Source organism: Coturnix japonica, chromosome 9 (genome assembly GCF_001577835.2).
Source record: "Coturnix japonica isolate 7356 chromosome 9, Coturnix japonica 2.1, whole genome shotgun sequence".
NCBI classification, from domain to species: domain Eukaryota; kingdom Metazoa; phylum Chordata; class Aves; order Galliformes; family Phasianidae; genus Coturnix; species Coturnix japonica.
In genome coordinates, this window is record NC_029524.1 from 19484842 (window position 1) to 19500237 (window position 15396).

General features: G+C 47.6%; 1 protein-coding gene across 5 annotated transcripts; it reads left to right on the top strand.

The window, feature by feature from the left end:
- The first annotated feature begins 6641 nt into the window (after window positions 1–6641).
- SPTSSB (serine palmitoyltransferase small subunit B) lies at window positions 6642–15396 on the top strand. Of its 5 annotated transcripts, none has more exons than XM_015872233.2 (3): window positions 6642–7015; window positions 8910–9019; window positions 13824–15396. In XM_015872233.2, the coding sequence occupies exons 2-3, from the start codon at window positions 8985–8987 to the stop codon at window positions 14095–14097; spliced, it is 309 nt and encodes a 102-aa protein (XP_015727719.1). In that variant the 5' UTR covers window positions 6642–7015; window positions 8910–8984; the 3' UTR covers window positions 14098–15396. The 5 variants fall into 5 exon arrangements, with proteins under 5 accessions (XP_015727719.1, XP_015727718.1, XP_032302475.1 ...); XM_015872232.2 differs by having other exon boundaries at window positions 8913–9019; XM_032446584.1 differs by lacking the exon at window positions 6642–7015 and adding an exon at window positions 7049–7264.

Genomic DNA, 15396 nt, shown 5'->3' on the forward strand with positions numbered 1-15396 from the left:
TTCTTTCCTACCCACACCTGTGGACGTCTCTGAATTCCCAGGGTTATGTGCTAAAATGAAAAGCAAAACCCATGTATGTTGTACAGCAGCTAAAGAAGCATGGGAAGGTCTCCACTAACCATTTGCAGGTCATGCACAGCAGTAGATCCTGTTCTGCAGCCTCCTGAAAATTACATCTATTTTTTCTTTAAGTCTCCCTTTCCATGCTGAAAAGCATCTATATCACTCAGGAAATTGACCCCATGGCTCTGCATAGGAGGCCATGTGCTGTTTTTATGCTTCTTCATTGGAACGTCCTGCAGCTGAAGCAGCCATTCCAGTCCTTATGGTGAATATCTCAGCATTTCATGCTCTGAGATGAAATAACCCCAAAGGATGTGTGTCCCACATAGAGTATACTGCAAGCTAACAGCATTGCCTGCTGTACAGAGCCTGCTTTGCAAGGGGGCTGGACTTGATGACCTCTGGAGGTCGCTTCCAGCTCCTACAATTCTGTGATTATTTATAGCTGATTATTTTTAAACTGGCATCAAATGCGATCCAAAGCATCAATTCCTCTCAGACTCCGTATTTTCCTGTATCTCATCCTGGTCTGAATAACTTGATAAACATCTCATTGACTCCTTCAAGCAGCTATGAGCTGTGCGTGACTTTGTTAAGCAAAGCTTGGAGCCGGTGAGGCCGGCCCAGCTCACTTCGAGCATCCCTAGGCACGCAGCTGGGCCGCTAGAGAGCGACATTGGCCCGTGTTTTCCTGCCTGTCCTAACGCGATCGCTCAAAATCAGGGAAAACATTCACTTCTTCTGCGCCAGGACCCTGCGCGCACCGCATTGCGCCGCTCATCGCACCCAGAGCGCATCTAAGCTGCCGAGTCCAGGTTTTAATATTCACTCCCCAATATTCAGATTCAAATACAATGGTTTTGGCTTTTGGAGCAAAGAAACAGTGAGCTCACAGCAGTGGTGTAGCAGTTTCCAAGTACAAAACTACCATCAGTTTGCACAGATAAATGAATTTCCCCTGTCTGACCGCTGGACTCTGGGAGGGCTTTTCCCAGTTCCAGCAGACACTGAAGGCGATGCCGGCATCACCAGCAGAGGGCAGGTACTGAGTTCTAAAACATTATATTCGAGCCCTGTTGAGTGAGCCCAACATTATCAGTGTCTAATTCTTTCAGCAACCATGGAGGGTCCCTCCGTCTCCATACACCTGCCACGTTCCCTTCTGAAAGGCAGAATTTAATTTAAATCGGGGGGTTGTGCTTTTCCAAAAGGGAGGTGAGGAATCGAGGAGCAGCTGTGCTGCTGGCCTGCGGCTTCTTGTGAGACTGATAATATTTAGTATTCTTAGAGCTTAATCTCTTAAAACCTTGCGATTGCAGAAAATGGCAGATTTCATTTAGAAAAGTCAGCTCCAAGCCTTGTGTGTAAAAGGCTCAGGCTCGAGGAGGAAAATGACAATAATCCTAAATGTAATTGCATTTAACCTTTTCCAGTCTCATCATTTGAGAGGAAATGAATCATGGGTTGGGATATTCAAGGGATATCAACCCGGAAACTACAGCCAGTGGAACACAGAGGCAGTAAGGTGTGTTTCTGATCACCCTACCCAGGTAACCAGCAATTTGGTGAAAGGCCAGGGGGGGTCAGGTTGGATACTCATAGAATCGTCTGCGTTGAAAAGGACCACAATGTTCATCCAGTTTCAACCCCCTGCTGTGTGCAGGGTCACCAACCAGCAGCCCAGGCTGCCCAGAGCCACATCCAGCCTGGCCTTGAATGCCTGCAGGGATGGGGCATCCACAGCCTCCTTGGGTGAAAAACTTCCTCCAAAGATCCAACCTAAATCTCCCCTGTCTCAGTTTAAACCCATTCCCCTTTGTCCTATCACTATCTACCCTTGAAAACAGACGTTCCCTGTTTATATGCTCCCTTCAAGTATTGGAAGGATATCAGGAAACATTTCTTCTCCAAAGAGCAGTGATGCAGTGGCACAGCTGCCCAGGGAGTGCTGCAGAGATGTGGCACTGAGGGATGTGTGCAGTGGGCATGGTGGGCTGAGCTGGGCTTGGAGCTGGTGACCTGGGAGGTCTTCTCCAACCTTCATGGTTCTGTGGTTCTAAGAAATGGCAACCCTTGTTTGTCCAACACAGCTCATCCAAGGCAAAGTGTTTTAGCAAAACCTCTTGTCCTACCCACATTATTCCACCATGAACACCACAATCATCACCTATTTGAACACAAGCCTGAAACTACCCAAGTTAATAACCCTGTGACGACGCAATGTGCTTGCAGATCTCCACAACAGCCAGCTTTACCCCACAGAGTTGCTCATCCTGCTCCCCATGGCACAATGCTACATCGGGACATGTCGCAACTCCCCTTGGAAATACAGAACTGGAAATACAGAACTGGAAATATCTACTTTGCTTTAGCCTGAACTCTCCTTTGCCCTGGCAAGTGAGTGTTTTGTAACAGAGCAAGGTTGCACCACTTGGAGTCACAGTGTTTTAAAAGGTGAGTGCTGCAACCTTGTAATCCCCAGAGCAGGCAGAAACCTGGGAATGAAATGGCCTGTGACTTGTGGTGGACTCAGAACTTGGTGGGAGGTGGTGGTATTTGCAATATCAAAGTGCCTCGGGAGAGGGAGAAAATTGTTTTTTCTGACATACAAACTAGATGTGAAAGACTTTGGATCAAAACTAAAGTCAGAGGAAAGGTTCCTACTGATGTATTTGAAACATGCTCCTCATGACCATGCAAGGTGAAAATTAACCACCATAGAAACACAGTGGTCTGTTTAAGAGGTGTGAGGCAGTGGGAGCACAGAAAAATGAGCTGCCTCATTTCCCCCTCCTCCCAAGCTCCTCACCCTGCAGCAGCAGAGAATCTCCGACAGAATAATGTAAGCAAATGTACAATAGTAATAAATTAATATTATAAATTAATTATAACACGAATTTATTGGATCTCCTGAACAGATTAGCAGCAGAGGAATTCCTTTCCTTCTCTCCTAGCAGGCTTTGAAAAAGAAGAGAGAGAATAAAACCATGCTTTGGTAGGCTGGAAATTAGATGGATTTTCATGGCAGTAGCTGCTATCTGTGAGGTGATGGAGCCCACTTTGGGCTCCAAGTGCAATGAGGAGCTTTCTCATATACCAGACCTCATGTGAAATATAGCACAGTTCTATGACCAGAACTAAAAGACAAAGAAGGGTGTTCCCTAAGTGCAGGCATAGCTGTGATGGAGCTGGGATGATGAGCAGAAGGTGGAAAAGAGAAGGGTAACACAAAAGGTTTCAGAAATTTCCCATAGGAAACTGGTACCAGAATGAGCAGGATTACTCACACTGCTGGCTGAGCTCCTGTGGCATTGGGAAAGAGCACGGGGAGATGAAGCAGATAGTGGGTAGAATGGCGTGTGTTCAAATGGAAGTGAAAGCCTTCTCCAGCAGAGCTTCACACCCAGCTGGCACTCCACGCAGCCAAGCAAAGCCTTCCTCTCCAGAGGGATGCATTACACACCCAAGGAAAAGTTTTCCTTTCTAATTCCTACCAAAGAGCTAATTATTAAGGGATATGTCCACTAGTTATGCCAATACAAACAATAGGTTCTCCATTAACACCCACAGAATTTCTAATCCACAAGGACAAATACTCATACCTGATGTATGAGTGAGGGTTGGGTATGGGCACACTCAGATCTTCTGTAGGTCATCTACAAGATTAAGGTTCCAACAAAAGATCACAAACACACTTACACAGACCACTACACCGGCTGTAGCAATTTAGTATTGTCAAAGGGATTAACCAGCAGCACATTGTACTCATTGTGATATGTTCTGAATCACGCAGAACTACGGAATCTGTCCAGTCTCGGTACTCTGTGTTGATTAATCCTACCTTCTAATTATGCCTGCTAACAGGCCTTGGAATGGCACCCAGCCCCTCTGCTGTAGCCAGAGCACAGGCAGGACTGCCCAGCTGGGATCTGCCCCTAAATACTGATGTTTATGAGGATAACAAAAGGATGCTGCATATAAGCAGTTCTCCATGCAATAACATTTCTGACTTCCAGTGCTGGAGTGCTGGCACAGGGACTGGACAGGAACTGAGGTCTTCTCCTTGGGGATCTCCAGGAGGCACCCAGGCCTGGGGCTGGGACCAGCTCTGGGGACCCTGTTGGGGCAGTGCTGGGCTGGAGGGACCCAGGTGTGCATCAACCCCCCTGTGACTCTGCAACACTGTGCTTCTGTGACACCGGACCACATGCCCCACCTTGCACAAAACTAGAAGGATTTGCACTGTGGGACAGGATCAGACCCAGCCCTGCAGGCACCTTCCCATCAGTGCCCTGACAGGTGTTCAGCTAAACCCATAGCACAGATAACCACCCACAGCCCTCACACCTGTCCCATGGGGGCGATTGCTTTATCCGAGCTGCCCCATAATTAAATAAAATGTTCTTCTCTAATCTGCAGGGCTGACTTTGAGCACAGTTTTGTCAGGACATTTGCCTGCAGGAATTTTGCTTCTGTGCTTCAAGTCAAACTACTTTTATCCCAAATAAAACTACAGGGCCTTGCCTGTGGATTCGCAGAAGTCACCACCTGCAGACAGGTGCACAACACTCAGCGGAGCTAATAAAATCATCACCGTGGCACTCCAATATACCTGGTAAATATTTGCTATCCAAAGTTTGCAAATACCAAAGGCACACATAGATTATGGCACACATGCAGACAGCTAACAAATGAAGGGCTTTATTTTTAGAACGTTCATCCTTTTGTGCCCTCAGAGTTGCCCTAATCCCTGAAAAGCAGCCTCACAGCCTGGGGGTTTAGATCAGGGGGTGGATGAAGCCAGGCAGATGTGGGTGAAACGATGAGCAGAAACCAAGGCATACAGACAGTGCCTAAATCCATGCTGATTTTGGCATGAGCCACTGTAGGAGGGAGCAGCAGCAAATGGGATCAGTGCACATTCAGCCAGCAAAGCCCAGTGTGCAATGCACCTGAGCACCACAGTGAGCACTGCAGACTCAGGACAAATCCAGAGCACCCTTTTGGCTTCATAAATGCTCTGCTAGCTTTTGTGGTAGGGATGCAATGTTACTGCTGTCTCAAGGGGGTAATCTTCAGGATTTTTCCTGCAGGAGCAAAAGCTGATGCTTAAATGCCCAGCAATAATTAACACAAATCCCCGGTGGGGAAACAAGGAAGGCAGGAGATCTTCCAGAGAACTAGACAAGGAAACAGACTGACTTCTTTTTATATACTTAATAAATTCTTGACTTTAGCCATGCCAAGAGCATGACGCATTCTGAAGCTTTGGGTTCATTGAGGTCTGGAGCATGAGGATGGTGACCCCAAAGGAAGGTGGCAGCTCAGTCTGCTTCTGCAAGTATTTCTGAGGGAAAGATGAGGGATACCCACTCACAAAACACACACTGTACTGAGCTCCATTCACCCAGGCACCAGGCTTCTCCCCAGGCTGAGCTGCCTGCACACGCTACTGCTCTGCTTCGTGCTTGAAAGGGCTGCATCTATTTGTTAGTTTAAAACAAAGCCTCTGTGTAAGTATTTTTAGGATCAAAGACTAAGCCAGCATCAGTTCTGCAGTCAACATCCATAAAAATAGCAGCAGGAGAAAGAGGCACTGTTCTTACTGCGTGAGCTGGGAAGGAGAGCATCACATCCTGATTGCCCCTTTGCTGCCAGGGCTACTTTGTGCAAGCACTTCTTAAAGATACTATACCAGGAAAGGGCGTTTTTAAAGCATCATTAAATTGTGCTCAAATGCAAAAGGACAACTCCAATAACTGTTGTTACATTTGGCCTTTGAAACAGTTTGTGTTCCTTTATGGCCTTCAGCAGGCACTGGTCTGTGCTGGAACAGCGGCAGGTGGCCCCGCAGCACTGCAGGTCAGCCCATGAGCTGTGGTCCCATTGGCAGACAATTCATGTCACCTTGTAATTAAGCCCAAATTGTTGGATTTTTCAGCTCCCACTGCCCAGCTCATCCATCTGCCCATCTCTGGGAGCTGCCTGACACCAGATAAGGAGAGGCCACTGGCAAGGGCCTGGCACAGAGGCAGCCCCGGTTCCAGCAGCACCTGGGACAAGTTCTCAGCACCTCCTTGTCCTACCTGGGAGCTGAAGGGAAGGGGTTTTGCCCTCAAAATGGAATGCAAGCCACATGGCAGTGGAGGGGGCATTAGGAATTACATTGGGATGCCCCGTCTCAGCCACTTCAAAGCAAAACCCATAACCTTAAAGGAAAGGATATGTTCTTAATGCCATTCTTTTATCACGCAACCTGGAGGGTTGACAAATGGGATCAGCCCTATGAGATGAGCACTGACACGGCTTGACTCAGTGAGTGAGGTTGCACCCGGTGTCCCATGCCAAGGGGAGCAGTCAGCATGCAATCTGCTATTTTACTCCTCACTTGTACTGTGAATTCAACTTTGTAGCTCTTTGGTAGCGAGAGGGACACTCAGATACGCTTTTAGATATTGAGAGGTGAATAAACTCAAGAAGCCTAAGCTGCCTATATTGCAGCACTGTGTATTTCCCAGAATTTCAAAGTCTTGTGCGTACTTGCTCACTCATCTCTTTCTTTTCTGGAAATACCCCCTCTGATGCACCAGCATAATTTCCCTCTGCATGCCCAGCACACAGCTTCCTTGCAGCCACACTACAGCGCTCAGCTCTCAGCTCCTTCCAGCCGCAGTGTGAGCTGCGTTAGCAGCCTACGGACCGCAGCACCGAGCAGCAGCAGCAGCTGAACGCCAGCCCGTCCCCAGGTGCCCAAAGGAAGGCTCCTGCAGCCAGAGCGCGTTACGCAGCTTCCCCGAGCAGATGTCACCCGCAGCCGCCCGGCGTCCGGGAACCACAGAGCTCCTGCGGCAGCGGGCGGAGCGGGGAGGAGAGGCGCGGAACGGGGCGGGCGGCCAAGGAGGTATTTCAGCGCGGAGCGGAGAGGAGCGGGGCGGAGCGGAGCGGGGCGCAGGTGAGGGCGGTGCGGGCGGTGCGGGGCTCCGCTGCCCGCGGGCGGTGCGGGAGGAGCTCCCCGCTGCCGGGCGCGGGTGACCTTGGCGGAGCGGAGCCCTTCTATGTACCGGCACTATGCAGGGAGCGCGGGGATGCGCCAGGCCGCGGGAGTGAGACCGCAGGGAGCCGGTGCGGGAGGTGTTGCGCAAAGACGGGCTGATGGATGCGAGGTTTCTCTGTACTTGTTGCTGTAGAGCTGCAGTGAGGGGTATGCAGGTGCCGCTGCGGCTGTCAGGAGGATGGGTTGACTTTGCAGGGGTTGGGTGAAAACACGTCCAAGTGCTCTGAAATAGGGTGGATGGGGGGGAGGTGAAGGTGCTGCCCAGATTGATGCGGTTGTTCTGCCTGGTGTGTCCTCTTTGCTCTCCTGGAGCTGTGGGTCCTTTCCAATTACCTTCCGGTGGGAAAAGATGCAGAAGTGCCTCCCTGCAGTATGAGATGGGGTGGGACAGCCGAGGAGAATTCCGAGTAATTGCTTAATCTGCATGCCTGGTGCTGTGTATTTACAAATGCTTCAGGATATTTGTTTCTGTTGCATGTCAGTATTATGAGCACGGCACAAATAACTGCCGCGAGAGCAATTCAGGCAGCCCTTGGAGTGCATCCTTGATGCTGCGGTTTTGGCAGGGAAATGCAGGGCAGCTCAGTGCAGCGTGCGGGTGTTGTTTCTCAGGATGGGCAGTGGGCTGGAAAGAGTGCCCAAAAGGTGCTGCTGTCACTCTGTGCCATGCGAGTGGGTGGCTGGGATGCATGACCCAGTGATGCATGGCACCAAGGCTCAGGCTGTAGAGAATTGCAGCCTCTACTGCTTTATAGGGATGTCAGCACAGCAGTGCAGTGCAGCAGTGAAGAGCTGTGTCGTGTCCCACTGCCAGGGGTGCAGGGGCACTTCTCATCTCTTCCCCTCCAAAACTCAGTGGTGGTTTAGCTATCCCCCATGTATATGGGGTATCCTCTATCAGTAGTTCAGAACTGGTCTCTCATAGGGATGAAGCGTCTTGCCAAGGAGCTTGTTCCTTATTACATCTGCAGAATTAAATAGGTTTCTGAAAAATGCAAATATCCCTTTTTATTTTATATCTGTTGCAAGCATCTCTCTTCATGTCTCTTTTTGCCTCATGGACTGATAACCAGCGTGGTGCCATGCTGCTGCTTCTCATCATTTCCCAAGGGAAATGCCCCTGCATGAGAGTTGGGACCTGCTTGCATCAGTACCTGTCAGCACTACACAGGATTCACCTTCTCACGTTACACACAGTATAAAAGCAGCTATTGTTTTCAGCTCCTGCTGGTAGGACTCAGTGAATGCCCCATCCCTGCAGGCATTCAAGGCCAGGCTGGATGTGGCTCTGGGCAGCCTGGGCTGGTAGTTGGTGACCCTGCACATAGCAGGGGGTTGGGACTGGATGAGCACTGTGGGCCTTTGCAACCCAGGTCATTCTGTGGTACTATGATTCCATGAAAATAAATGCATTTGAAAATAAAACGTTCTGAAACCCATCCTTGGCTGTTCTGTGGGGCGAGCAATGGGTCATCACTGCATTCAGAACTTCAGAGTCTCTTAAGTTCCCTTGTAGGATCTGGCTGACATTCCAAAGCTTTCAGGTCTTAGGTAGTCTATGTTAGCCTCCGTCAGCAAGGTCATGAGCCTTGTAAGATGCCTCACAGAGGAGTTAGTTCTGCAGAAACTCTAAATGTTTTAAGTATTTGCAATGCAATCCTGGTGCTGGTCTCTAGTTACAAATCTGAGGTCTTGTTGGGAATCAGCTCTCTACAAAACCATGTTAAAGTATCCACTGATGATGCAGGGAAAGCCAGCCCCAGTATCTCACTGTTCATGTTTCCTTCCCCAGCAGAGCTCAGCTCAGCTCAGCTCCAGCACAGGGTCCTAACGTGGGAAGAGGAGCAGAGCCCAGAGTGTGCTCAGCATGGAGAAAGCTGGAAAGGAAGCAGCTTGTCAACCGTAAGTACAAGATAGGTGGGTAGGACAGTGTCTGAAGAAAGTTCTTTGAAAAATTAGTTTAGCATGAAGATAGGCACCGGATTAAAACAGGACACATGTGCTCCAAGCGTATCTTTGTTGCAAAGGGGAGACTGACCAAGTCCTGTTGTTCCAACTACAGATGTGTCCAGGCAGCTCAATGATAGCTCCAAACTGCTGCCTATGGCCACAGTATTGACAAAGGCATGTGCTCTTGGGGCCAGGTTTGTGCTCAGAGCTGCAGAGGAGGAAGCTGAGCTTGAGTTTTGAGCAGGTGTGGCACAGCTATTCCTGTAGTGCCAATCGATTACTGCTTCTCTGCTTTACTGGAAGCTACCCGTGCCAAGTGGAAGGCTCCTTGTCAGCAGTGGAAGGTGTTTGTCAGATTCCTGAACCTTGTACGTATGATTGGCACAGGCTGCTAGGGAGGTGTCCAAGAACCATAGAGATGTGGCAGAGGAACACCAGTGGGCATGGCAGGGATGCAGTGGGGTTGGGCCTGGGGATCTTGGAGGCTTTTTCCAACCTTCATGTTTCTATAATTGCATGTAATTTTTTTCTTTTTCATTCAAATGAAGTAAATGTGTGCTGCCACAGATATCAGCAGGGGGAGGGTTTGTGCTGACAGGTTGGGGAGCTGATGGGGAGACCAGAGTAAAGCAGAAATGTAGCTGAAAAGGCCATCTTTCCATTCCTGGAAGTTTGGTGTTTTTCCAAGGAAACTCCTGGCTGCAGTCAGAGCATGTTGACCAGCGCTCACAATGGCTGAGTCATGGCTGGTAGTAAAACGTCACCAAGGCTGAACTTCATTCAGGTGTTGGGTGCATGAATGGAGGCAAGTAAGTGTGTGTACATGGAGCTCAATGGCACGCTTCTTGCAGCACAGCAGCTGGCAGCAACTTGTGGCCACACGTGTGATGAGGCGCTGGTGCAGGAGGATGAACGCTGAGGAACAGAAACCATAAATAGTAATAAACACACATTGCTGCTGTGTGTTTTTACTCCAGAATTACAGGAGAGGGGATATTTATTAAAATCTTTATGCAAAGATCCTTGTAATGGTGCATAATGGCCCATAATGTCGATGGGTCATTGCTGTTCCGTTCATTGATGCTCTTTATCTGGCATTACCTCCCTGTGAAGAACAAGCTTTGGGGTGCATTTAAAATGTAAGTACTGCAGGGCTGTGCTCAGCAGGAGGTGGCAGGCAGCTTGCTGGGCTGAGATGACACCATGGCCAGGGGCTGCGTGCAGGGATTTGGAGCAGCACAGCTGCAATAGAGCACAGACCGTGTCCCCAGGCAGTGCTGGTGCTCAGATTTTCCACACCATTTTAACTGCTGCCTCATCTGAATTTCATCCCCATTTCTTCCCAATTCCTTGTCCACAGGACCTGCATTTCATTCATTATGCACCGTTTGGTGCTCACTGAATAAAACATATTAAAGCAAGTGCACGACGGACTGGGAATGTGAATCCCTTTCTCGTTCCATTTGCATTTTTCAGAGATGTCAGCCTGCATAAAATCAATGGGGTCACCCCAGACTTATGTCAGCACTAAGAGGGACAAGATTGGTGCCTTGGTGAAGTCAGGACAGACTGTCTGAGTAACAGCAGACAAAAAACCTCTGTCACAATAAGATTAACAGATGAGAACAGTTAGAGCCCATCTGCAAATTCTTTATCCATGTTTTTCAGTATCCAATGGACATGGCTACCCATACTTCTAGTAGCTGAAATGACTTGCACAGTTCCCCTGCAGGAATGTTTCCTTCCATAGGAAATTTGTGCATTTGGGCATATGCCCCTCAGCCCCCAGAGCTGCAGACCGAGTCCCCAAAATGCAGTCAAACAAAGCAGAAAAGCTATAGCAAGGTACTTAACACTGGCATCTCCAAATCATACCAGCAAGCACTGCCGTAGCACTGTGAATCAAGATTATAAAAACCACTATTTTTTTATATTAAGTATTCCCTTAAATGAAACCTGGCACACTTTTTTGGGTGATGATTTATCTTTTCTGCTGCCCTAATCAGAGACTTGTGTCAGCAAGCAAGAAAATCAGGTTGCCACTTAGAGCAATAAAAGCTGCTTTACAGGTTTCTCTTCTTGCCTTTTACCTTGGAGGTGAAATTGCTGAAAATAACTGGATCATTGCTTAATGGCTTTATAAGCTGAATTGTATTCATTTTAATCATAGCTGGTTGTAACAGCCCCATGCCTTCTAAACAGGAAGGCATTTCCACAGCACAGCTGAATACCTGGACTGAAATTTGTAGACAAATCAGTGCTAAGCTGAAATTCCCTGACAGCACGTTATCTCCTCCCACACAGAATACTGCACACTGATGAATGTTCAGCACAGGACCCTTTCAACATGGAGCTCCTGCTGACTGCAGCTTTAATGTCATAGAGCCCTGCAATGCTTAACAGCGTAAGCAGAAGCTTCGTTAGGACAAGTCCTGTATGAAATGCTTCTGATGGTACTGCAGCTAACTGGTCTGGGTGGAAGGCAAGAGGTGTTGAGCTCTGGGGTCTGGCTTGTTCCTCAGCTGATGCAAGGGGAATACCTTCAGGAAAGGTATCTGTGCCACAGTAACACAGTGGGTTCTGGTATCTCACTGTCTGAGCAGCTGGTTTAGGAAGGCTTCTTCCTTCTCATCTATATTTTCCTTCTATAAATTATGCATCTAGAACTGCATTACTCCAAGCCACCCCTTGTGCTCCTGCTAACAGAGGAAGTCTGGGTGGTTAGGTTCAGTGGAAGCGTTCATGGTGACGACACAGACTGTAATTTGAATATCTTTTACTTATCTCAACCTCTGTCATTCATTTGGAGGTTGTGCAGCCTGCACACACACAGCTTGTGCTGGAGGAGCAGGGCTGGAGGAGTCCTACTGCAGAGCGTGTTGCTTGGATCAGTGACCAAGATGAACTGAGATGAAGTCCTCAGGCTAGAGAAATCTAGCAAAATTGTACTGCTCTCTCTGGTATAAATCAAGAGGTCTGCTGCTTATTTACTTCATCCTACATTCATGTATCCCTCCAAAACAGCAGCATCCCCTAAATGACAGTGCTCAGCCTGCAGCCTGGTCCAGTATCAGTACAATCAGCCTGGGGAGAGGTTTTGTTCTTTTGGCTGCTTCTTCTTGCAGTGAAGGGAGTCAGCTCTGCACTGATGTATGTGTGCTGCTGAGAGCAGAAGGCTGCATCAGCACACAATCCATCCCCAAAACCCACAGCCCCAACAACAGCCTGGTGAGGTCAAGAAGCACAGCATAGCCTCACGGTTCTCCCTCAGACAGGCTTAGCAAGTATTTACCCGGAGAGACATGAATTTAACTAGCATAGGTATAACCCCAGTGTAAATACTGTAATCCTAGATAGCAGAAGAGGGCCCTTATCATCCTACTTTGAGTCCTATAGGCAAGGGCTTAACCTCTTCATTGAAAAATGCTGCTCTTTCTGCAGAAGGTATAAATAGAGACACTCTTGGCTCCCAGTGAGTCACAGTTTGCCAGCTGTGTCATTTTTATTACAAGCTTTGCAATATTTACAAGGCTCTGAGGCCTCTCCTGAGTCCAGCCTTGAAATTATTTATCTGAAAGGAATCATCTTCCATTCATACCAGGGCAGGAGCCCACAGCAGAACTTTCTCCCCAGCCTGTACCCTTGCCACTGCTGGAGGTTTAAAATGGAAGGGCTGTGCCAAAGTACAGGTGGAGGGAGCTGGTTGGCTTCCTGTAGGGGCAACTGTTGGACAAAACCTTTACACATCAGTCCTAACATAATGTGTCCAAGCATCTCTGTGCCTGGTGCTTTAGGCAACAGATTGCAGACATAAGTGATGCACTGGAAGCAGGACTAAAGTCTGTTATTCCCTTTTGCCACGATTTAACCTGTTAAATAAGCGCTCCTTAAACCCAGCCCTGCAAAAAGCCCCATGAAGGAGTTCAGCCTGGTAGAGTTGCTCAGTGTTCTGTCCATCTTCTCTAACTAGATGGTTTCAGCCTGAAATTAAGGATTATTTAAAATACTGCAAAACAACTTGCAACTGAAAAAAGAGTAGAAGGCAAAACCCATTTCCTAATTAATACTTGCTCAGCCATTCCCCTTTGTGTGGAGATGGGAACAGTGAATGCATAATGTTATTACCTGAGAGGAAATTCCTTCTTAGACTCGTAAATTCCACTAAATACTCTTTTAATCTGTAATGTACCCGAATGAGCTGAAAAAACAGACGTAATTTGAGATGCCTTTTCTCTCCTCTTCATTGCTTGTCTTTTCTTTACTCTCAACAGTTGCAGAGTAATAACGAATGATTATTAGAAGAAAGCAGACTTTACAGAGCAGCCCTTTTAATTTCATCTTTGCTGCAGTCTGAGAGCCTGCTGTCAGCACATATAGAAGCTGGCCCAAAGCCTTCCCTTTTAAATGCCTATTACCCTGACTTCCACCTGAACCCTGCGCCTTTGCAAGCTAATGCAGTTCTAATTCTTACTGTAGAATGAAAAGCCAGACTCATAACTGCCATGCAGGAATTGAGTGCCCACCTGATATAACTTGAATAACTGCAGGCAGCAATTCCCAGAGCCGAAGGCGGTCTGCCTCCACCCCAGGGCAGTTGAGGCAGGTGGTGGTACCGATGCACTGTATTTCCTTTTGAACTTTATTTTGGGTAACAATTATAGGTGGAATTGGACTTGCAATGATGGTCATCCCACCAGTTTTATCTCCAGGTCCTTTGTTCCACTGCAGACGTAATCTAGGCTTCTTATCATTACAGGTCACAGTCTAAGAAGCACTGGAGCCTGGCGATGAATATTAAGCGTGTGAAGGACTATATCTACTGGCTGTACTACCAGTACTTGCTGATCACCTGTAGCTACGTGCTGGAGCCCTGGGAGCAGTCCATGTTCCACACCATCACGGTGACAGTTTTTGCAATGGTGTTGTACACAGCATATGTCTTCGTCCCCATCCACGTCCGTTTGGCTTTTGAGTTCTTCTCCCAGATATTTGGGGTCCAGCCCGACAGCACAGTGTCCGTGATGAACTGAACTTGGCCGAGCAATGATCAGCAGCTCTCGCAACATCTGAAATGCAATGTCTGAAATGCAGTGTCTGAAATGCAATGTCTTCTACAGCCTTGTGTATTTATTCTGAAGAAGTTTTGCAGTTATGAAAATACCATTTTCTCTTACAAAATACAGCTCGCTTAATCACCATAGCTGACAACCAGAATAATGCACTGCCTGCTGGCTGCACAATCCTGGTTAAATCAAACCCAGGCCAGCTTTTGTTGTGTGATACTGAAACACATCCTCTGGAATGCAACACTTCCTAATATTCCCCTTGCCTCACTCTAAGAAAAATAGTCACGTACCACGAGTCCCCTGTATTCAAGAGCATCTTCTAGTCTCTAACACCTCCAGGACTTAACTTCTTTGGCATAACAGAAGGCAGGCAGTTCAGAATTACATGGTTTTACACTTCCAGCACCCTGATTTCGCCATATTGGCATATGGGAACAGCAGAGGCTGCTTAGGATGGCTGTGAGGAATGGTATTATGGAAAGATATTCAGTTAATAGAGTACTGTGGCAAAATACACTGTGCTTGCCTTGACCCAAGTGAGTGGATGTAAGGAGATGAGTAAAGCACAGCATGAATTGAGTACTAATATCTGGTTGCTGACTACTGGATTTTCATGGATAAGAAATAAGAAGAGATAATGGTATGAGTGTGAACTTGATTCCAACTGTCTGCATGTAAGTTGTCGCATCTGGTTTTAGGTAGTCTAAATAAGATAGTGACAAACCAGCTTGTAGGTGACCTTGCAGTTTGCTGGAAGTGATGCCAAGAAACAGAACGGGTTCTGTGTTGGTGCACCTCTGCCACCCCTGAGAGAGGCTGAGCCGACCCCTATTTCTGCTCCCGTTCACTGCGGCAAGCAAAGTGCAGCTCCATGGGAGGACGATCCAGTAAGTAGACTGGAAGTAATATTTTTACAACTGCAGAGATGATGCCTGAGTGCTTCAAGAGATCTCCTTTATAAAGAAGAAATGAGATTTATTTTAATTGCCTGCAGGACGTTTCTCAAACAGTGGAAGGTTTGTTTGTTTTTCACTCTCCATTTGAAGCAAATATCAATGCCAAATGATAAGTTACACAGTGCACGTATCAGCTGATGCTACTGTTATTAAAATGAGAAGTGTAAGATGTAAATAGCAGGGCTTCAAAGAATGACGCCTTCCTAAGTTTATTTGGAAACTAAGACATGTTTTGAAGGTTGAACAGATCTGAACATGTGTATGCAGTTTTTCAGAAACCAATTAAAGTTTATTCTTTGGAAACAGT

What these genes read in the sequence shown, in the direction of transcription:
- SPTSSB (XM_015872233.2), top strand. Translation starts at nt 8,985, where the DNA reads ATGGAGAAAGCTGGAAAGGAAGCAGCTTGTCAACC. An exon ending in AAGGAAGCAGCTTGTCAACC is followed by an intron (nt 9,020 to 13,823) that starts GTAAGTACAAGA and finishes TTATCATTACAG; the next exon opens with GTCACAGTCTAAGAAGCACT.